General features: G+C 40.0%; 5 protein-coding genes across 10 annotated transcripts; 1 reads left to right on the forward strand and 4 right to left on the reverse strand.

The window, feature by feature from the left end:
- LOC127800611 (GATA transcription factor 1) lies at positions 1–2,594 on the reverse strand. 2 transcript variants are annotated; one of them, XM_052335323.1, is made up of 3 exons: positions 2,201–2,594; positions 867–1,480; positions 1–573 (listed from the first exon to the last, which is right to left on the reverse strand). In XM_052335323.1, exons 1-2 carry the CDS (start codon positions 2,381–2,383, stop codon positions 869–871), a joined length of 795 nt encoding a protein of 264 aa, XP_052191283.1. In that variant the 5' UTR covers positions 2,384–2,594; the 3' UTR covers positions 1–573; positions 867–868. The 2 variants fall into 2 exon arrangements, with proteins under 2 accessions (XP_052191283.1, XP_052191282.1); XM_052335322.1 differs by having other exon boundaries at positions 232–1,480; positions 2,201–2,593.
- Positions 2,595–4,048: 1,454 nt separating this feature from the next.
- On the reverse strand, positions 4,049–9,768 carry LOC127800546 (beta-glucuronosyltransferase GlcAT14A). Of its 3 annotated transcripts, XM_052335220.1 has the most exons (6): positions 9,040–9,768; positions 8,871–8,946; positions 8,617–8,732; positions 7,940–8,104; positions 7,051–7,166; positions 4,717–4,863 (listed from the first exon to the last, which is right to left on the reverse strand). In XM_052335220.1, exons 1-5 carry the CDS (start codon positions 9,632–9,634, stop codon positions 7,075–7,077), a joined length of 1,044 nt encoding a protein of 347 aa, XP_052191180.1. In that variant the 5' UTR covers positions 9,635–9,768; the 3' UTR covers positions 4,717–4,863; positions 7,051–7,074. The 3 variants fall into 3 exon arrangements, with proteins under 3 accessions (XP_052191178.1, XP_052191179.1, XP_052191180.1); XM_052335218.1 differs by lacking the exon at positions 7,051–7,166 and having other exon boundaries at positions 4,049–4,863; XM_052335219.1 differs by lacking the exons at positions 7,051–7,166; positions 7,940–8,104 and having other exon boundaries at positions 4,049–4,863.
- A 3,106-nt stretch (positions 9,769–12,874) lies between these two features.
- LOC127800537 (hydroxyethylthiazole kinase) lies at positions 12,875–17,421 on the forward strand. 3 transcript variants are annotated; one of them, XM_052335199.1, is made up of 3 exons: positions 12,875–13,392; positions 14,794–15,208; positions 17,275–17,421. In XM_052335199.1, exons 1-2 carry the CDS (start codon positions 12,943–12,945, stop codon positions 15,184–15,186), a joined length of 843 nt encoding a protein of 280 aa, XP_052191159.1. In that variant the 5' UTR covers positions 12,875–12,942; the 3' UTR covers positions 15,187–15,208; positions 17,275–17,421. The 3 variants fall into 3 exon arrangements, with proteins under 3 accessions (XP_052191159.1, XP_052191158.1, XP_052191157.1); XM_052335198.1 differs by lacking the exon at positions 17,275–17,421 and adding an exon at positions 16,192–16,949 and having other exon boundaries at positions 12,876–13,392; XM_052335197.1 differs by lacking the exon at positions 17,275–17,421 and having other exon boundaries at positions 12,877–13,392; positions 14,794–15,353.
- Positions 17,305–18,054, reverse strand: LOC127800538 (dirigent protein 18). Its single transcript, XM_052335200.1, has one exon. The coding sequence runs from the start codon at positions 18,052–18,054 to the stop codon at positions 17,305–17,307; it is 750 nt and encodes a 249-aa protein (XP_052191160.1).
- Positions 18,055–18,782: 728 nt separating this feature from the next.
- On the reverse strand, positions 18,783–22,715 carry LOC127798940 (uncharacterized). Its single transcript, XM_052332598.1, has 13 exons — positions 22,552–22,715; positions 22,252–22,464; positions 21,894–21,970; positions 21,457–21,616; positions 21,160–21,184; positions 20,889–20,978; positions 20,487–20,658; positions 20,216–20,289; positions 19,833–19,902; positions 19,590–19,661; positions 19,294–19,427; positions 19,130–19,203; positions 18,783–19,047 (listed from the first exon to the last, which is right to left on the reverse strand). Exons 2-13 carry the CDS (start codon positions 22,454–22,456, stop codon positions 18,968–18,970), a joined length of 1,233 nt encoding a protein of 410 aa, XP_052188558.1. The 5' UTR covers positions 22,457–22,464; positions 22,552–22,715; the 3' UTR covers positions 18,783–18,967.

Genomic DNA, 22,715 nt, shown 5'->3' on the forward strand with positions numbered 1-22,715 from the left:
GACCCTGGCAGGACTCGACTCAGTCCAGCTAAACAAATTTCCCAACTACATTCTGCTTTGAGTGAAGCCAAAACAATGCCCGAAAAGCCAACCAGTTCGACTGCAACTCGAGAATTTGTCCAAAAATTTACAAGATATGAAACTTGTGAAGTGGGCAAAGCAGGATTCACGGCTTGCTTGCTTCGAAGAAAAGAACCAGCAGCAGAAAACATTACAATTACAATAAGAAAATACATAGAACTAGTTCAGTAGATTGCAACACTAAGGGGGAAAGAATTCAAATTACAGAACTCGGTCATTGTATTTGAAGGCTCTGCTAACAGGAAATGTCATACAAAATATTCAATCAGAAGCTACCGTCCACTACCTGCCGCCATCACAGCTAAGTTAGCTCAAATGGTAAAGCTGAAACTCAAAGCCATCTCATCTCTGCCATCAAAATCAGCACTCAATGAGTCCCAACTTTCCAAAGATTCACCGTCTGCTTCATTCCAAGCAGCCCAAGGAGAGGCACAATGAATGGCCAAACGAAACCAAGATCGAATCTTTCCGGGTTTTTGGCATTTGAGCAGCCTATATTTTTGCTAAAATTCATCATCTTCTTCATTCCAGGGAATAAAACAAGAAGTATAACCAATGGCCAAAACCAACACCAAAACCAAATCATTCTGGGCTTTTCTAATTCTAATGCATAGCCAAGCACACTAAGTCAAAATTCCCCTACTGGATTTTGAACAAACAAAACAAATTTGGTTCACTAATCATCTAGACCATTACATCAGCCCTAAACTTCCATCTAACTAGATAAAATCCAAAAAAAGAAAAAAGAAGAAGAAATTATAAAAAAGATAAACAGAAGTACTCACCACTATCCTACCCTATATTCACAGGCTTCATTCACCGGCAGCCCAGCCAGCTGCTTCTGCCGCCGCATCTCAACAACCTTCCGGTGCGAATTCGAATGCAGTAAGTTTGAAAACGTCGGGCTGCTGGCCGGGCGGTACTCCGGCACCAGCCGACCCGACTTGAACCGCACCCCGCAAGCATTGCACAGCGTCTTCGGCCCCAGTGGACCCGTCCGCCATTGCGGCGTCTTCTCGGCAAGGCAATGATAACATCTCCGCCCCAACGCCGCTGTTCTCGGCAATGGCGATTCTTGCTTGGCGTTTTCTTGGCCACAAGACCAAGACTGCTGGCCGGAAAAGCAGGGAAACCCGCCGCGCCGTCTCCGGCGCCTGTTGCTTCGGGCTTTCATGGGGTAGATGACGGGAACGGCAATGCGGCCGCCGCCGCAGCAGCTGGTAATGGCGGCGGCGGCCGCGGTGGTGCTGTTGCTGTTGCTGTTGCTGGCACTGTTCTCGAGCACCGACACCGGGCTCTGGTGGTTGAGGACGGCGCCGGGGAGGATGTCCAGGCACGTTTCGACGGAGGGGAAGGCGTCTTTGTTGGACAGCCATGGCAGTTCTTCCTCTGCAAAGTCCTGAGTACAAATGACACCACTCAGTACCGACTCAACTCTTCTGGCTAGCTGAGTCAACTCAGTTAGGCGCCGTTCTTTTATTATCCGGGCAAGGGCAAAGCGCGCAATTGTGTGAAAGTGCAGGGGCAAATGCGTCCTTTCATACGTGCAATTGCATGTGCCACTCGCTCACAACTGGCTCCCAATGTAATATGTAATAATGTTTCAAATTTATCATATGTGGCATAATAACGAGTTTATTATGCCTCCCGTCAATTTATAAGATTTTTATAAATAATTTAAAAAATATAACATTTCAATTTAAATAGATTTTCGAATCACAGTATTTTTTTTTAAAAAAAATGCAATAAAAAGAGAGTAACTACTGAAATCCCAAATGTGCCCTTAGACATGGGGTGACGTTTGCTTCCTGCATTTAGGGTTTCTATGGACAAAACTGTCCTTTGGCTAACGCATTTTACGTCCCACTCTCCCACCGTCTCACGCGCATTTGAAAATGCCCCCCGACTTCCTAAATAACATCGAAACTGCCACCGCCCGCCGCCTCCTCAACCCGGCGGGCTCACCGGAAAACAAGCCAAGCCAAGCCAGAGTCGACGCAACCCGGTCGAGTCGAGCCAAGACACAGCCCCGCCCCCAAAAACCGACCGAGTCGAGTCGGGAGAGAACTCGGACCGAGTTTTGAGGGGGCAAGAAAAAGACGAAAGGAGAGGAACTTACAGGCAAAGCAAGGAGGCTTTGATGATGTTGATGTTGGGTGTGTGGGTCGGAAGAGTAGTCCTCCAGGGAAGGAGGAGGAGGGGGTCCGAGGGCAGTTCTGTCATTTTCGTCACCAGCGTCCAACGTGAAGTTCAGTAAGTCGTCGACGGTGAAACGCGCTCCTCGGTCCAAGGCAGCCTCCATTTCCTGGCCGGAAACAACCAGACGCCGTGCGCAAGAACAAGCAGAGGAAGCAGAACAACAAAGGGAGAGGCTGAAACGGGTACGGCCACGCAGAGAAGAATGCAAGAGAAGAAGGGTTTCCCGAGAGAGAGAGAGAGAGAGAGAGAGAGAGAGAGAAAAGGGGGGCAGCCTTTCCTTTTCCTTTATTTTTTTCTCTTTGATTGGCTCATATTATTATTATTATTCCTTGGATTTCAACTCATTATATCTATCTATCTATCTATCGAAGATGAGAGAGAGAGAGAGAGAGAGGGGGGGGGGGGGGGGGGGGGAACGAACGAGGGGTCGCCCATTTTTTTTTTTATTTTCGGCCGTTACGATTTTCCTAACTTTCCTTTTTTAAACGTATCTTTCATCCTCTGTTTCGCCGGCCCACGCACTCTCTCCTGCACCCCTATCCTCATCCGTTACAGCTCGGATAAATATCGCCCAGGTGGGTCCCCCCGTCCACCTAATCATCATTATGATGCCGCCTCCCAAATTTCAATTTCAATAACCCGTAATGGAATTGATAATTTGGGAAGAGGGTACGACTGTAAATAGAAATAAGAGAGTGGGGGGTATTGTGGTCAGATTAGGCGGGAGCAGGCGCCCAGGCCAGACTGCTAGCTACCACAGCTCGACGACGACGACGACCCCAACGACGCTTGATTACGCTTCGAGGCTCACACGTCACCAGGCCAATAGCAGGCGGACACGTCTACCTGTAATTTATTTGGCAGCATTTTTAATATGTTTTTTTATTTTTTAATTGAATGTTGCGAGCTTTGACCCTACCGACACCGCACGTGGCGGCGATGATCGCGCGTGATCCCACAGCCATCGGGGCGGGAGCAGGAGATAATTTTTGAAATCGGACGTGGGGCCCACTCCTCCTTTCCCATGCATGTTGAGTGGGACCCACCCACGTTTCGGGTCTTAAGTAGGTCGGATGGCATGGCGTGACGGGAAAGGTATTCATTCCATCTCACCCACCTTCCCCGCCACGTGATACTCACGTGGTTTGCATGGCTTACTAGTTCCTACTCTGAACTCTCCTCCTCTCTTGTTCGTGTTTACTTTTTCCGTTCTTAGTGATACTACTAATTGTCTATATTTATATCTTCAAGGATAAAACTATAATTATATGAAATTAAGGTTAAGTCATAACATTATAAAAAAAAAAATATTTTTTTGTTATATTTTTATTTAAACCCATATACTTCATATCAAATTTTAATATATCTCTCAAAATTTTTTTAAGTATGCTTCTATCTCTTTTTTGACTAATTATTTTATTTTATTAACTCTTCTCACAGGAACGTCTCTTGATCTTCTTTTCACTTGATTAAACCATCTTAATCTAATCTCTCTCATCTTCTCCTTGATTGACACTATTCTTACTATATTATGACCAAATAAATACAATAATAATCCATTCATTTTGGCCTTATGTTAATTGGTATGGCCTTCGGTTTAAATTCTTTGCCGATTTCGATTTGGGTCCAGACGGATTGAACACCCCGACATATAGAGATAACGGCCATTCAAATGTACATAATAGACTGATAGGATAACCTTTATTTAACTATATGGGTGGTTCTAACTGTATGAAACTTCAATTCCTCCTGTGCATTTGCCAACATATTAGGTAAAAGAATTAAGTAAATAGAAGGGCCCCTGATTGGTAGCAACTTTTGCAATGTAATATACAACAACTACTATTTCAACAGAATTGAGAAATGAGCCACCAAACAGTACAGCATTACAAAAGAATCAGGCTAAGAGTCTAATTCAAGTCCCAAAATGTAAATGGTCAAACAGCTAAGGGGCCCTCAATCAGATTAAGGATTAGGAGCTCCAATTCTTCGATGTTTTCTCTTTGCAGCTGTTCCCTTCTTCCTACTCTCTCTTCTTTCTCTTCTCCTAGTGACTGGGGAAACTCATTTCAGTTCATTTGACTATGCATTGGTGGGATCGAAATGTCCCATTCGAAAGTAATTCGATGAATAGATTTTCAAGTCTCCTAGCTCCTGGACCAGGGCTAAGGATGTTGGCATCTCCCCAGATGTCACAGGTATCATTTTTTGACTCCCCCAAACACCAGCCACCGGGCAATGGCTTGCCAGGACTGCGGTTCAAGATTTCCTTGTCAATGTGGTCAAGAACTGGATCCTTGGAAGGAAAAGGCGAGGCAAAGGCTGCTCCACTTCTCATCAAATCATGCAAATCCTCAGATTTGATTGCCCGGGGCTCCTGGTTGTTGTCAAAGGAAGCATAGCACAAACCATGGTTTATGGTTGTTCTACTGAACTGCCGAGAATTGCATAGAACAGTAGGGAAGTAAACAGATGCGGCTGAAGGTGTGTTTGACAAGTACATCAGTAGGGTCCTTGGAAGATTGTCAGTGCCCAAGATACAGAACTCAATCACCTTGCGACTCAAAATAGCAGACGAAGAGCCTGCACCAACAAGAGAATATCATTCACTTATCCCCCACATTCATCGCTGTCCTACAATACCACAACCTGTTAATGAAGTAGCACGTTTCACCAAGGTTTTCTGATTCAGAAAATTGCAGCAACACTACACTTCAAAAGTCACAATAATACCTCCAATTAGAATAGCATATCAAAATCAGGCTTCATATCCATAGTTAGTATGGTTTCCTCATTTAGGTTACTCAGTTATTTAGACGCCTTCGCCATTTGTTTTGCCTTCTTTGGGGAGGGGGAGGTTGTTTTCTTGTTCAGTAGCAACCAACAATGTAAGAATCAATGTATAATAAGACTTCCACAAGCAAGTAGACAAACGAAAATAAAAAAAAGGATTATCATAAACTTGGAGCCCACATTTTGGAAAATGACCATCTCCACATAGCTCCATATTACCCACAACATACTAACTTCAACTTGACGTATCCCATTGCATTCCCGACAACTTGCTAAGAACATTTTAATGGCATCTGAATTACTCCTTGACTGCTTAATCCCAAATTCATCTAATTTCAAGGGAAATTAGAAAAAAGCAAGACCTCTATGGAATATGACAGTTCATTGCAGGAGAGATGCTTTGGAATTAGCTTGAAAAGATACAAGCCACTACAAATAGTTTCTCCAAGTAAAGACCTTGGGGCCTCCAACCAAGTCAACTTGCATTCAATCTCCATCTGTATCTAACCACATGCACATGCACACACAACACATACACCTGTAATCATACAAAAATGTACGTATGATCATTCATGATCTAGACAATTCATATCATGCAGATCATTTTCTTTTCTTTTGCGAGTGAAACATTAGGCATATATTTTTATGATTTACTGAAAGGTAAAAAGTATATTAATGAATCCTTCCTTCACGTCCACCCCCTCTCCTTGATATCCCCATTACAGAAGCCAGCAGGAAAAGGACATCGGGCAAGAATTCAAGCTCTCACTCATTTATGATTATTCATCTTTTATTTCATCTATCAGTATGACCAAGACATTATTTTTATGCCATCCATCTCCTACCTTATCTTCTACCTTTCTCCTTTCATTTCTCTCCTACCATTTCATCAAGCAATTCCTTAAAATTAAAACAGCAAAGTGTATTTTCCCTTTGCATTGTCAAAGAAACAGTTGTGTCAGTATTCTTATATCAGTTAACTTCCTGAATGCAGGAGGAATTAAGCTTCTCCATTACTGGGAAAAAAAAAAACTTGTTGAGGATAACAAATATTCTATTCAACCTGAAAGCCAAAATGTTTGCTACAGCAAATAATATCAAGTTTGTTTGGTTATGTCTTTATCTTATTCTTCACTAAGGTTTATACTAGCACAGAAACCAAGCATTGCAGGTAACTTCTATTTTGAGAACCGCAGGTTCTGCAACTTTCATTTTCATTCTGTAGTCCTTTTTAGACTATTTCCCAAGTTGGTCCAAGTTGGTCACAAGTTGTTTTGGGCTTCAATCCAGCCATTTATTACCCAAAATATTGACTAATTAGTAGGGTTTCGAGTCTATGTATGGCCTCTAACATCATGAATTTAGGCTTGTGTAGTTGTTGGTTTTTGCCATTGTATGGCCCCATGTGAGATATAGTAAAGGCTTCTCTGTGTCATTAGGTGGTGTGGTCCAGCATCTATATATAAATGGGTCTTGACTGTTTCTAAGGGTTGTAGGGTGAATGAATTTTTATGCCTTGATTATATATTGGCCCATCTTGCCATGCTAAGGTTGTTTAGATGGGGCAATGGAAAGGGTGGCAATATCATATTTATAAAACACAACCACACTTGAAATTTTGTATTAAGAATAATCTTTTAAATTATGAGGATACATTTATAAATCTACCCCTTTACTCTTCATCTCCTTCTCTAACACAAAAGCCCTTTACTCTCCATCTATTAAATCAGGAAAGAAATATATTATTAATGTTATCAAATGTCATGTTAAATCTCCATTTTTTAAAATAAAAATAAGCTCTGAATACAAAAAAAAATAAATTGAAAACAGAAAACAGAAGAGTAAAAGCTCTGTCAAAGAGGCCATTAACAACCTACAGTGATGTGGAAAACTGCAAATATCACAAACTCAATGCAATAGGCAAACACTACAGCGTCCTCCTTATAAGCCAAGAAAAATAGGAAACCAAGAAAGGACCTTTCATTGAAACTTTATAACTCTTTAAACCACAGAAGCATGCCTGTTCTTCCCACTCCCACATCCATATTCTACATCAAGAATAATGCTGCTACTTCCCAAGAGAGAAAAGATTCCTGAATACAAGGCATCAACCATATTTTGTTTTATTTCCAAGCTTTCATTAGGGTCCATTTAATAATCTAGAGACAATTCAAAGTAGCCTTTGTAAGTTAATATGACCCTAACACTAGATAAATTTATCTACAACAACTCCATGAGAAGCGAGTCAGCTCTGCTTCAGAAATTACAAGTCCCACCATCTGTCAATTCATATTTGCAATCATAATTGAATATCAATTGCCCCAATTTCGCTTTCATGAACTATATATTCCCCGAGTAACCTAAAAATTAATTGCAAAAGCATTTCCACTTCCAAAACAAATGGATTCAACCCAACAACGGATAAAATATATGGCATCAGCTGTACCAACATTTTCCATTGCTTAGCTCTATGGAAAATCATATTCACCTTCAAACCCCAGACAGTGTACCCCTCCCTAGTTCCTTTGGGTTCCTTCCCTTTAGTCAAACAAATGCTCCATGACCTATGCAAGCATCAATTTCCATTGCGCATGGTCACTTTATGCTTATTGTGAAGACCACCTCCAAATTTCTTTATTAAAAGCACATATCTTACCCGAAAGTGTTCTGTTTCCAGCCAGTCAACCATCTTAGCACTCATTTGGGTACAGCAGTTTTGAACATTATGTTGCTTAGACACCCTAATTTCAAATTTCAACACTACCAAGCATTACTAGATAATAGCCATTTTAAAGATTTTACATACATTTTCTATAAGTTACAGAAAGTCTATAAGTACCAAAAGTTGCGAAGTCACTACTTCTACCTTGCTCTAATTCTGTGCATGACATCCAAAAGGATATAATAGCATGTGCAAATACTCCACAAGACATCTTCAAAATATGCACCCACCACCCAGTGAGTTTGTCTCCCTCGCGTAATAATTGAAAATTCATTTTTATAACCTTAGATGTTCTCATGGTGCACAGTGCTGCATCAAAAAGGCACTTGATTACCTTAGAAAACAAGAAAGAAATGAACTTCTATCCAAAATCCACTAAGTTTCCTGAAAGAAAAACGTTAAAATAATCTAGTAAAAAAAAGTTCTGTTTTTATCCACCAAAAAAACACATGTTCTCTTCAGTGCACCAGAAATTACAATCAATAGCCTAAAGAAATAGCTACAACTGAAAGCAACATTTCATGCCAGTGATGCAAAAACAATGTGCATTCGTGAGTGTTAACAATCTTCAAAAACAAAAGGCTTGGTGTCATCTAGTAACCTCACTTGCCAAAGCCTCTGTGGAAATATAGTCAAAGAAATGTTTCCATTAACAGTTCGATATCCAAAAAACTTATTCTAAATGCATTTCTGTTCTATAATTGAGCAAGAGCCTTTTAACGCAGCTGTTTTTCGGGCTAGCCTAGGGATACTCAGCAAACACTATGATATACAAGCGATATGTTTTTCTAATAATTCTAACTAAATAATGGAAGACTCACCCATGAACAACCGGAAAGCATCCGGCAACTCGCGCTTTTGAGAAGCATAGAACATCCAAATTTTCTCCGAAATATACAACCCCGGGTCAACAATTATGCGTTTCAAGCTCCGAGATCTACAACAAATAAAGATAGAACATTGTCAAAAACTAGTAAACAGCGCCTATAGAGTAGGAGTAGCCTTACATAAGCTTTTCTGTGCATTGCGTAGACAAAAATAATTGATAAAGGAAATGAGAAGTCCATGTGCATACTCTTTCCAGCCAATGTAACTTGTGTGGTTCACAAAATTGAGATCTTTCGGCAGGTAGGACAGAATGTGAAGAAGATCTGTCAACCCAAAAAACAAAAAACGAACAATCCACATCACAAAATCAGCGCAAAAACTCAAGAATCCGGATGAAAAATTACAGAAGTACCTACCGTCTTGTGTAACGAGAGGGTAATCGGCCACCGAGAGATTGATGAACCAGTCCCAATTCGCAGAAAGGCGGAGCAGAATGGAAGCACCGTGAAGCGTAGAGGAAAGAGGCGACGAGCCTTTCGGGTAGGCGAAATCGGCCTTTCCAATGACATTGACGTTCTGGGCTGCTCTGAAAACGGCGATCGAGCGGACGGTGACGGCGAGGAACTGGCGGTCAGATTGGGGGGCGGAGAGGTCGAGGTGGAGGAGGTAGTGGTTTCGGGGATGGTAGACGGCGAGCAAGAGGCGGAGGATCCGGTGCGGGTCGGATCCGGAGATGAGGTAGGCGATGGAGGGAGGCGGCGGCGGGGGGGGATCGACGGAGTTGGGGATGAAGAGGCGGTGGCGGCGGGCGGAGCTGGGCTGGGATTGTCGGTCCGGGAAGAGGTACGGGTCGAGTGGGGGAGGGGGCCGGGTGTGTGGGGTGGAGGAGAGAGAAAAGACGAAGAGGAGAGAGAAGAGGGAGGCGGCGATTATGCAGTAGAGCGTAGTGACTCTGTTGTCCCCGGCGACGGCGGCGGTGGAGGGAGGTGGCGGTTGGGCTGGACTTTGCATTCTTTCCCTTTTTGGCTCTTATAGATTGATGATGGTTTGCTTTATTGTCTCTTCGTTATATACCATTGTATTTGTTGCCTTTGGATTCACAATAGGCTCTCTCTCTCGCTCGCTCCTATGCATTTGCTTGCTCCTCACTCACTCTCTATACTACAGACATATATATATATATATATATATTTATGGTTTCACATTCGTAATTTCCAAATCTAGTGTTAGTTTCAACCAACCATGCAATATTTCATTGACCAAATACATATTTTGTCTCCCATTTGTTTATTTAGATATTTTTTTTATTATTCAATTACACCTATAAATCATATAATTTTGAATCAATTATATATATCGTCATAATTGATCTAATAAGTGCAATGCATATGCTCTAAAATACTCAAATTACTTTTTAGACTCATAGAAATCGACCATCATTTGTACCATAACTTCCTTCTTCAGTGGCTTACGACGAGATAGGTACATACCATTGGAAATGGAGATGGCAAACGAATGTGTTAATAGTAAACAAAGGTGAATGCAAAGGCGAATGTGGTAGATGCAGGTTATCGTCAATCAGGAAAGACAAAAGGCAAAAAGACGACTTCGCCAACAACTCCACCTCTATTTTCTATCTTCCCCAACTCACGTTGACTTGTACCTATCGCCTTTGTACGTTGTCTCTTGGCAACTTGTATTTTTTTCATTGTCAACCACTAAAAAAAAAAGTTAATGCAGATATGGGAGTTGATTTGCATACACGTGAAAGGTAATTTGGGTAGCACAAATGCATTACACGTGCTAAATCAATTGTGATGAGATATGCAATTGACTTAAAATTACATAACTTAAGGATATAATTTAAATAACAAAAAATTAAAGTATTTAAATAAAAAATATATATAAGTATAAGGCTAGAATATGTATTTGGCCATATATTATTTTATGCCAAGCTAGATATAAGGCCGAGCAATATTTTAATTAAATTAAAATAATTAAATTACGTTGATCCACGACTCAAGCTGTAGCAATTCAGTTATTTTACATATAATTTTTTTTATTATTATTAATTATACATATAAATATATTAATAATGAAAACAAGTATTGTAATGTTGAGGCCCTTATGGCATAAGTCAAGCATTATATTGGGATTCGTATTAATAAATCGTGAATTTTATACTCATTCTATACAGTAAAATAAAAACTCACACTTATTATTTATCTTTATTTGTTGAAATTGTGGATACAAGCTATGTTACATAGAAACGGAAACGAGAAATATTTTTTATAGGAAACGAAACGTGGAAACGAACAATTTTTTTAAAAAATAGACATAAATAGATTCTAAAACGAGAATAAAAAACGTTTCAAAATAGAAAAACAATTTTTATGGATTATTTTCATGCAACATGGGATGCAAATGAGTGAAACCCGTGGAAGGGCGGTCATCCAAGTATTCTGATGTCGAGATATTGGGAAATTCTATTTGTAACCATACGTTTTGCTTTTCACAACCCATTTTTAATATTCCTAAAATACCCTGAAATGAAAACTCATATTTGCCCTTCATTTAAATCTTTGACACTCAACCACCCATCATTACTCTTCACGCGCGTTCACTCACTTTCTCAATCACGATCACCATAGCCACTTTACTTACCCATTGAACATCGCACAACCACTATCATTCAATACTTAGCATTACGTAACCACTATTATTTAATACTAAATATTGCTCAGGCTAATTTTCCTCGCCATAACCAATTACCAGTACTATCAGCAGTTACTACTAGCGATGGAAGATTATTATCCATTATTATTTACGTAAAGTTTGACGAAGAAGATAACGAGTATTCCTATTCCTGTTTTGTCAAAAAATAACACAATTTACAACATCTATCACTAGTTCAATAACAAAATTTACATATACATAGAAGATGGATGAATTAAAAAAATAAGATTAATTAAAAAATAAAAAAATACGCCTTGAAACCCACCCGAACTTCGGGGTTCGGGAATGCCCCGAACCTCTGGATTCGGGGGCTAGGGGATACCTCGAACCCCGGTGTTCAGGAAATCCCGAATTTCAGGATTCGGTAAGCACCTCGAATTCATAGATTCGGGAAAAAAATTTTCTCCTGAATCTATAAATTCAAAAAAAAATCATTTTTTCCAAAATTATGAATTCGGGAGAATGAAATTCTCCCGAATTGCATTACATAACATATTATATAATTAATATAATATTATATATGTTATATAATAATATATAATATGCATACTATCCATTCTCCCGAACTTCAGGGTTCGGGAGAATGTAAATGTGTATAATATATTATATATTATAATACTATTATATATTATAACTATATACATATATATATAATGATTTTATATAAATAATTTCAAACGTATATAAATTATTCTAAATGATCGTGCCCCAAATATTTGGATTAATATTATATTTTTTTTGAATTAATGTTGCTTTAATTTTAATTTTTTTTGAGTTAAATACAAATCATAATAAAATTATATTTATATTAAATTTATGACATTTTATTATAAATTAAATAAAGTTAATTTAAATAAAATCTAATAACAAATACTAAAATAAAATATTATTACAATGGGATAAATTTATTAAATAAAGTTAATAAAATATTATTACAATGAAGTTCGGGAAGCCCCAACCCCCCGAACAGCGGGGTTCGGGGAGCCCCAGCCCCCCGAAACTCGTTGTTCGGGAGTTGGGGGTTCCCTCGAACACTGAGATTCGGGGGTGCGGGTTCTCTCAAACGCCTAGGTTCGAGCGGTAACCAAGCATCGGCCGGCTTATAGGAACTCCGATGAGTCCTAACACTATCGCATCTATATGAAATCAAACTAGAAGGCAAAATTTTTATCTGGTTACGCGATTTGGGGGATTCCAACAGGCTATACGAGACAAGCAAAGTGGGCGAGGCAAGCAAAGTTGGCAACGCTGTCACAGAAGAAGAAGAAGAAGAAGAATATGATTTGATACACGTAGGCGTAGTTTTTAAGGGTTGAGTGTGTGGAGGGTATATTTGACATGTAAATTGTTGTAAAAAATAATAAGTGTGACTATAAATAATAAAATTTAATATTTTAATTAGACTAATTACGAATAACAAATTCTATGGTTGCAAATAGAATTTCCCCGAGATATTTTATGTTTGACCTTTTTGTAAAATTGACGGTTCGACCCCTTCTACCCCACCGCACCGCCTTGGGGCTCCGACATTAGTCGGCAACAAGTGAAGATAATATGTATTGATCACGAGAGAGAGAGTGGCCATGGCGGAGAACGAGAAGGTCCAAGAACATCAGCCGGAGTGGGCCCACGTGGCGTGGGCCCACCTATCGGCCGTGAGGCAGCGATCGCCGCTTGTCCAATGCATCACCAACTTCGTCTCCATGGATCTGATGGCCAACACCCTCCTCGCTGCCGGCGCCTCGCCGGCCATGGTCCACTCCCTCCAAGAGATCCCCGACTTCACCCCCCGCACCGACGCCCTCTGCATCAACATCGGCACCCTGACGGCCGATTGGATGCCGGCCATGAAGGCCGCGGCGAGGACCGCCGTGGAGTCCGGCAGGCCGTGGGTGCTCGACCCGGTCGCCGCCGGGGCGTCCACGTTCCGGCTGGAGGCTTGCCGAGAGTTGGTTGGGATGAGGCCCACTGTTATTAGAGGCAATGGGTCTGAGATTATAGCTCTCTCTACAGCTTCTGTTGGATCCAGTAAGGTAACACACACACGCTTCATAAATTTTATCTATGGTGCTTGAATGGAATGATGGATTTGGCTTTAGGAGTTGAGAATTATTGGCTTCTTACAGGTGTGTGTTTGTTCAAATGTTTATAGAACGGATAGCTCTGTGATTCTTATTCTTTCAGATGGCTTTCTAGGACTATCCAGATTACATATGAGTTTGAATCTTTGCTGGTTGGTGATACTTTAGATTTGATGATTTTGTGCTATTGAAGGTTTATATTTGGATATATGATTATAGCTGCCAGTGTAAATTTGATTATTTTCTATTGTTGAAACCATGTTAGAATAAAAAGAAGGATGAAATTTGGTTAAGGTGTTTTTCCCCCCTCTCTTGGTTGATTTCTTCATTAAAGCTGAATCGTTTAGTCTTCCTTTTATGGTGTGTGTTGCTCTAGATGTTTCATTGATGTAATGGATAAGTTGTTCTTTCTTTGTGCATTAGTTGGAGAATTTTATGAATGTTTATTTTGACTTCTATAGGAGATGTCGCCAACACTGAATTAATGTTCTTTGTGACTGAAAGGATTACGCCGATAAGCAGCTTGCAGCAAAGAATAGCTAGAACCAGGGGCTTTGTTAGCGTCCTGCAAGGACCTGTAGGTCAAGTCAAATTTTGTCCTTGGACTGACCAAAAATTGAATATCTTTGAGAGGGGAGGGAGGGAAAACCAAACAGGAAGAAGATGGCCTTGTCCTCCTCTTGATTCCTGTGTTGAAGTCGGACATCAATTTTGAGGACGTATGCCCTAGGATCCCTTATTGCTTTCTCAGTTGAGGAAATTCCTTCTTTTAAGTGGGTATTCAGGCAATTTGCAGGGGCTTTATCCTTGACACTGTTGGGACGTTCTTAGCTATTCTTGGAAAGATCTTGGGCCCTGCTGAGCCTTTGATTTGGTGGCTCACTCATATTTCAAAAGAGGTCTCCAACGCGCTTTCTGCCAGTAGCTTCCAGGGTCAGGCCCATTTGGCTTCAGGGCCACCAGATCTTTGGGATGTGCCACATGGTAGCATTTGTAGGTGGGGGGAAGTTATTTACGAGAACGTTGATCTATAACTTAATTGATGCATAAATGGGATTGAAATGCTCTGAAACTATTGTAAAAGATATGGATTAGGAGGAACAGAAAGGAAAGCGATTTTCATTTGAATCATCCTGGCATGGGCTTCTCTTGAATCTTTTTGTGGCAAAACACTTGGAAATCACATGCCAAGGATTCATCTTCAACTATGCTCAGCGCATTCATGGAGTCTTTTTTGGAATCTTTAGATTTTGTGAGTTGTGATAATGTATTTTGAAACCAACCCAAACTTTAACAGTACCTTTTCTTCTTTCACTTTTATTTCTACAGATGAGATGTTTTTTTGTTTTGTAGGGTGTAGATAGTTCTCATGAATCAATCGATGCTCTGCAAGCAGCAAAGTCTTTGGCTCAAGCAAGTAGCTGTATTGTTGCTGTCTCTGGAGCTGTTGACTTAATTACAGACGGACAGCGAGTTGTTGGAGCTCAAAATGGTGTTCCCATGATGCAGAAGATTACAGCAACAGGATGCTCTGTCACTGCCCTGATTGCTGCCTTTGTTGCAATTGACCCATTGCATGCTTTTGAAGCCACAGCTTCTGCATTATCCATTTTTAGTATTGCTGGTGAGGTTGGAATGGACATGGCTAAGGGTCCAGCTTCGCTACGGATGCATTTGATTGATTCACTTTATGGTCTTGATGAAGCTGCCATAGTTCATGGTGTTAACATCATCAGCTTGTTGTGACACATTTGGAGTAATGTAAATGGTATGTAACCAAAACCAGCAAACGTATCAGTTACTTGAAGTTTTGTTTGAGCAGCAAGAGGGTGATTGAATCATTAATTTGCATGCTAAGCATCATGTCTTTTATGATAGGAAATATTCGATTGCTAAGGGGCCATTTTGACAAACCTTTCTCTTTTTAGTTTCAGTTTTCTTTTTTTCTTTTTTTTTTTTTGTTGTTTTCAGTTCACAAAATGAAAACTTAACACATTGTTTAACAATTTTGTTTTGTTTTCCGTTTTGCATTTGATCTTATTCTTTTTACTTGTTGAGGGTGACTCATAAGGGTTGCGAATGAGCCCACTGGATGGAAGGGGTCACTGGTGAGTTTGCTGGATGGGAGGAGTCCTGGTGGCTTCACTGTCATGGGGAAGGACTGAGTCACAGGGCCTGTCATGGGGAGGAGAGAGATTTAAGGGTTGGGGAAGGGAAAAAACAAAGAGAGGAAGAAAACTACTGTGATCAAAAGAAAACAGGCAATCAAACATTGTTTTTTTTTTTTTTACTAAGGGTGTGTTTGATAGTATGAAAATTCCATGGAAAATGTCCCATCCAAGGAATTGGATTCCATCTTTGTTATTTGACACACTACATTTTTCATGGAATTAAATTTCATGGTATGACCATTAAAGCATCATTTGGCCTCTTTTCCATGGAAAATTCCATCTAGGGGAGGTGGTTTTTGTTTTCCATGCAAGTTGGAAAAGAAACTTTTCCAACTAAATGCTATCAAATACACTCTTAAGGTTTTGAAGATGGAAACTAAAAACTGAAAGTGGAACTCCAACCAAACGGGCCCTAACTTATTCTCTAGAAAAATTTAATGACCTCACTTCTTGTTATCTAGAAAATAACTGCTTTCTACAATTTTTTAGCGTAACATGTGATTTGGAATCCTAAAAATTTCTTCCTAACTTGCAATTCAGAGTAATATTTGATTTGCTGATTGTCGACGTTTAATTTCAGCCAATCGTGATTCGTTTGGGCCGCAGTGAGTGAATCTAAGATGCAAGGGGAAGAACAAGGTGGGGGAAGAGAACAAAAAGGTTTTCACGTGGTTGGCCAGAACGATGCCTACTCCACTACCGTATCGTACCCTGATTATTATTCCAGAGTGGTGGTATCTGATTATTCTTTTCGACCCCCTAATGATATTTCTGATCCCCCTTTATAATGAGGGGCCTATACAATATGCATAAGATATAAAAATAAAAAGATGACATAATGGGGGCAAACAGTCATTATCTTCTGCATAAAACCGGGAGTGGAGTCCTCATTACGAGGAGCATGATTTGCCTTTGGATAAAGTGAGTGGTCCCCGTCTCAGGCTTTTTAGTAGCCTTGTTACCTATGCGAGCTGAAGGATTTAGGCCAGCGAGCTGAGCGGTTGGGCTAGCGGACTGGGGGCTTTATCGGAAGTTCGTTGAATAGATCTCAAGGAGCTCGCCAGAGGTCTTGCCTAGGGCAGGTTAGGAGCTTGCACGGGTCCGTGATATGAGCTCGGTATTTCAGCGGTATGCGAGCTTTCTTTGATGAGATCGCTTGGACCTTCTGGGCTTCAGGCGATTGGGTTGGCCCACTGGACTGAGTCTAGCCCATAAGGGGTGATGCGGGAAATACGTATAACACTGATATTTACTTATGTTATCCACTTGGAATTTGTGGGAGAAGCATACAAAATATTGTTTCTGAAGTATGAAATCTGCTTTATTGTTCTCTTTTTATTGAATGCTTGTCTGTGTCTTTCTTTCTTTTTATTCATTTATTTTTATTTTCATGTCAATTCAGATTAATATTTTTTTGGTTATATTTTTAGTTCCAAATTTTATAGGTCATGGCAGAACCTAATTTACTTTCATATTTATCTGTAGCTCTAGCACTAGACTCAACCTAGGAGTTTGATTGAATCATATTGCCAAATATTCACTGAGCACTTGAAATTAGTTTTTGGACACTAATCTAAATCTAGACGAGAACATAAAAAATCCCTTCATTCATACCACATTGACAAAGAGAAATTACAGACCAAGAGCACATTCACTTTCACAGGCACACGAATCTTCAATCTCCAGAACAATCTCAGTAATCCAAATGGACAGTGATCCTCAACAATGTCTCTGCACCATCTGTGACATGCTGACCAGGCGGTATGAGTGCTCGCAACTCTGCAAAGCCGCAAGCATTTTTAAACTTGCCAGTCCCTCCAGTTATCGAGAGGCATGACATTGCGCTTCCTATCTTGTAAACACCGAAGAAGTTGAGGCTATCTCCATATTCCCCACCTTCCATCATAGCAGTGAATGCCATCATTTGGGTGGTTCCATCAGCAGAGCTTGCAACATAAACCCCTTGGGCTTTCCCCAGTGACTGCGATCCCAACTCCGGAGCAGAGGTTATAATGTCATCGATGACGGTAATTGTTCCGAATCCTAGTCCCAATCCATCAGGTCCTAACTGGGTTGACACGGTATTACCATTGTTGTTCTGATTTCCAGCAAAATTTGTACCTGCTAAGCCAGTTCCCAAGGGAATGCCATTGAGGTTGAGAGTCGGGACTGCACCATTGGCATTAGGGATGACCACCCCATCTTGCGGAGGAAGGAACCCGAGTGGCCTAGCGAAGGGCACTTGCCCGCTGTAGATGTTGCCTAGCAAGCCGGTGACCGGCCTTGCTGTTGGGTTGCTGCCCCCAAGAATGTCATGCATGTACAGCTCAAGAACCAGCGCTTCACCCGCTGTTGTAGGCTCAGTTGCAGAGACGGGGATCACCACACAGGCAACTGCTATTAGCAGTGCAACGAAGAAGTATAGTGTTGATTGCTTGAACATTTTGCAAACGAATGTATATGAGAGATTGCAGTGGAGTTCTATTTGTAATGAAATATGGAACTTCTTGTGTGAGATGGAGATGCGCTGTAGGCTTGGTGTCTATATAATAGGTAATAGATGGGAACTATAAGCTTGAGGAGTTGTTGTGAGGCTTAATGAGTGGTGAAGTTGTTGGTGCTGTTTCACCATTTTTGTCACTTTGTTTTGGTTTCCAATTAAGTTAGTGTTTTGGGTATAACAGAACCACATATATGTACAAATTTCTCCATCGTTTATGGATTTGATGAAGCTTTTCCACTTGTATCGTGCACAAAAAAATTTGACCCTTCACTTGGACTATTGGAAAAATTGACCATGAGTTTTGGGTATATAGTTTGACAAATCGAGAATTTGTATTCTTTAATTGAAATTCAAAAAACCCTTGCACTTACTAATTTTTTATAGTTGTGAAAGTTTGGACGCATTGTTATACGATTGTATTTTTTTATTTGAAACTGTACGTATTTTGTAATTTTGTAATTTTTAGTATTTCATGTTGTATTGGGCCACATCCCTTGAAAATTGGACACAACCCAATGGGCCCAAGACAGTTTATTTAACACCTCTAACTTCAGTTGCTCTGCAACACAAGCTGCATAACCTCGATTGTTTCCTCTTTAGAGCCAACTAGTTCAAGCAAGAAAAACAGTTCTAATTTTACGGAAAAGTAGAAAGAATCATTTCCTTCATATCTTGATCAATAAATTTGAATTTGAATAATAATTATTCATCAGTTACTTTGGTTGGAGGCTTGGAACTAATGGATTTGCTGCTAAAAGATGAAGAAAAGAACAAAAACAATACAAAGAAGAACAATTATGAACCTATCTATTTATGCTACAATCTGTTTTGAGAATTCAACTCAGGGTTCAGCTTATCTGCCTTCTTGGTGCACTGGCTCTTCATGGTCCACGACTTTGGTTCGTCTTACGGCCGGGTAGATCAATTTCCATACTGCATTTGGACAAAATAGAGTGAGCAAGTGAATCTGTTAAGAGTTTAGAATTTAGGATAAATCTGAAGTGAATTGACTTACAATATATGGTGGCTGCAAACCACTCGTTAACAATTTTTACCCATGTACTAGCCCATCCAACATCGATAATCCACCTGTTGTGACAGAATGAATGGAGCATGTCAAGTGAAGGATAACTGATTACGATGGAAGGATGGGAACAAGTACTGGTTAGTGGTTCCTACTTCCTGGTTGAGCTGTTGAGGTTCCAACTGATGAACAACATGGCAAAGTACATGGCTCCCAAGGAGAAGATCAAGTGGAAGAATCCATACTTGTAAGGGATGTCATCCTCATGTTCGGCTTCATCTTTGCGAAACTGGACATTATTTCAAAAGTAGTCATTATTTCTCAGCCAAAAGAGAGACCTCAGATCTTTTCCCATGTAACCAAGTACTAGACTACACCGAAAGAGAACACTTAGAACTTTGTTATAAGCAGTCATCAGTTAGCTTTGTCTTGTTTGGGTGGTCTTCTTTACCTGAAATGTTTGTGAATCGATCCCTGTCGAAAAGGTTGCCATGACAATTGCAAATATAGCAATGAGGAAGCCCTGGAAGCAGCACAAGGGAAATGAAAATGAGAAGACAGAATCAGTAGAGTTGACTATGTCACTTTGCGCTTTTCTTTCGGCAAAAGACAGCTATTGCAGAGAAGAATGATTTGCCAGCAAAAATTCGACAAAAAACCAAAAGTTGATACTAGAAAGTCCTTTAACTCTTACGAGTACAGTGGTCCAATCGCCGTGTCCATTCTGTGTCTTCTGTGGGCTGCATTTCTCAGTGGCAGGCTCACTGGAACAAAGGTGATGAGTTACATCCATCAAATTAAACCATAGAACATAGTCATAAGCGAGCTACACTGTAGAATTATGCATTACTGTGGTCAAACAATACAATTTTCTATAAGGTTTAGGAAAACCGAAAAATCTGTTCATCATTCTTGCAGTCTCCCTAAATTTCACATCAAATCAACTGTAACACCAAGTGGAAGAAATGTGCATTTCTGTAAAATGATTGATTAATTGCTATCAACATGTATCTATGCTTCCTATACATTTTAAGGTTGAGATTTGCTATAAACTAATCTATGTATGAGATAACTAACCTCCTTATGGCAGACCAACAAAGGAAAACAGCATAAGAAGCCATGATTCCAGAAGATAAAATGCCTCTGTTTACCTGCTCTAAGCATCGAATGAACGAGTCAGGTGAAGCGCATGCCAACAACGACTTAACCAAAGAGAAAAATAAAATGGGCAGTCGTATACTGTAGTAGAAGACTGGTAACAGTGTTATTCACATGAAAGTTTAAATGTTTTGAGTAGTGAAAGGAGGTAAAAGTGTTTTCCTCATACAGAAGGTCTTGAAAAACTTACCTTTGAGTGCAAGGATATGACCATCATCACTACTAGCAGAACTGCAGTCCATGTGATGAAAAATATGTTGAGTGTGCAAGAAGGTCTAGGAGCATAGAGCGAATACATCACCCCGATTCCACATACAGAAGCAATGTAAAATACTGTTGATGCAAATAACCCAAGGAAGCAACTGTAGAAAAGAAAAAGAAACACAGAAATCTCAGGGTTAGAGATTTGTGCAGGTCAGTAAAGGCTCCGAAAACACAATGGGGAAGAGCAGGTATCTTGTTCACTGAATTACTCAGAAAGTGTCTTGTTCAGAATTCGTCGGTTTTCCTTTCAAACCATACTCCACTTAATGCACATTAACTTCAAAACGCAAAACAGTTCCACCAGATGGATACAAGGGGAGGCTTATACCTCTTGTTCCTTCTTTCATCAGGCATCCAATAATTGTTCCACCATGTAATAAACTCAATGATACTTATCAGTTGAAGAATAAGAAAAATCCTGTCCAGGATTAAGTAATATATATATCAATTACAACGTACAAGTAAATAGTAATGCCACTCAATGTACTTTAACAAGTGTTTTTAGTCCCAAACAATGCATTGAAGATGACTGTAGGTTAAACAATATATCAGTGCTCTGTAAGGTGAAAGCATTTGAGTAGAATTATTTTAGAGATTACCCTGCACCAATGCGAGCTAGCTCACCTGCAAGAAGAAAGAAAAACGATTCTTGTTGAAAAACGCAGACAAAGGGGGTATAAGAGCTCTAAAATGAAAGCTGGAACCAGAAGAGAGAACAAATTCCAACTGTACAGAGACCATCTTGCACAGAGCTTTCATTTCAAATCAAATTATGCACTAGCTTAGCTCTCTCTTGCTCTCTCGCTCGCTCTCTCCATGAACTGTCACCTATAAAGATAAGGAGATTAAATCTAGGGAAGCTTTCTTAGGATTTCAGAGTCATGGATTAGACTTACCATATAGTTGAATGAAATCTGAGGGGAAAAGAAATGGAATTGTCAGAGAGGCAATCAACAGGATACACTTCAATGACCACAACCTTGAATGCCATCTGTTACGAGCTTCATACAGCTTGCTTGTGTTACTTGTTGTAAGAAACATTACAAAGAAAAATATCTGAAATTACTGTCAAGGATTCCTCATGTACAGTTCAAGTTCAAGGATCAACCGATGGACTCTTATGCCTATGATCTCACTTTGCACTTGTGATGAACCATGGTTGCAACCTTGTAAGTTGTAAAAGTCAAAAATACCATACAGTTTGGCTCATGAAAGATTTGCATTTGCTGAAATAAAAAGGAGAAGAGATGATTTCGGAGATCTTGGAGTTCGATGTTTAATTTCCTTCTTTCCTTTTTCAATGATTTCTATATGATTCCTCAGAAAAGGATACAAAGCAACCTAAACTCACACGAAGGACTCCCATGGTATGAGCACAATCATATCCCCCAATGCCGCAAGCTTTTAAATCTGCAGGAAACTCAGAAAGGAAGACATTGATAAGATTAGAACATCATGGGATTTAACCATTAAGAAGGACTGAGTTTTTCTAGACATCCAGAACAATATAGGCTCATCAGAACCATAAACAAAACTTAATAACGCAAACAAGACAAATCCTTCAACCAGCTGTTCAATGCCTTGCTTCCCTGGGGTTTTTATTTAAGGGATAAGGAACTAACTGTAAGAAGCAAAGATTTTAAATGGGGAACATTGATTCTTACAATTTGGAGAAGAAGCATTTAACTTACAATGCAGTTCTGAGGAAAGCTTTTGTCCATAGTCGCGAACGCACCAGGCAATAAGGTTGGATAACAAGAAGATAATGCCATACAGATATCGGGCCCGCAAGGACTTCTTCCTCTGTGCCGATAATCCTTGTAATGGACCAACCTCAGAGTTGCTTGATTTGGTTTCTACCGCCTTGAGTTCAACTGCTTCAGCTGGCTCAGCCATTCTACAATCTTGAGGAGCTAAACAACTGTCAATGATGCTTTTTCATATAGTACCAATGTGATCATGAAGAGGAATTCTCCAAACAAGAAATGTACATCTTAAAGATATTCTAGATCAAGCATTGGAGAGTGATTCAGAGCTAAGAAACTTATTTTCAATGGAGGTATTGTTGTAGAGAAAACAGGGAGCCTTCAATGGATTTCCAAAATTTCTGCACCTACCCACCAACCAAAATACAAGTTCATCCACAAAAGAAGCT

This window comes from Diospyros lotus, chromosome 4, assembly GCF_014633365.1.
Source record: "Diospyros lotus cultivar Yz01 chromosome 4, ASM1463336v1, whole genome shotgun sequence".
Classification (NCBI taxonomy): domain Eukaryota; kingdom Viridiplantae; phylum Streptophyta; class Magnoliopsida; order Ericales; family Ebenaceae; genus Diospyros; species Diospyros lotus.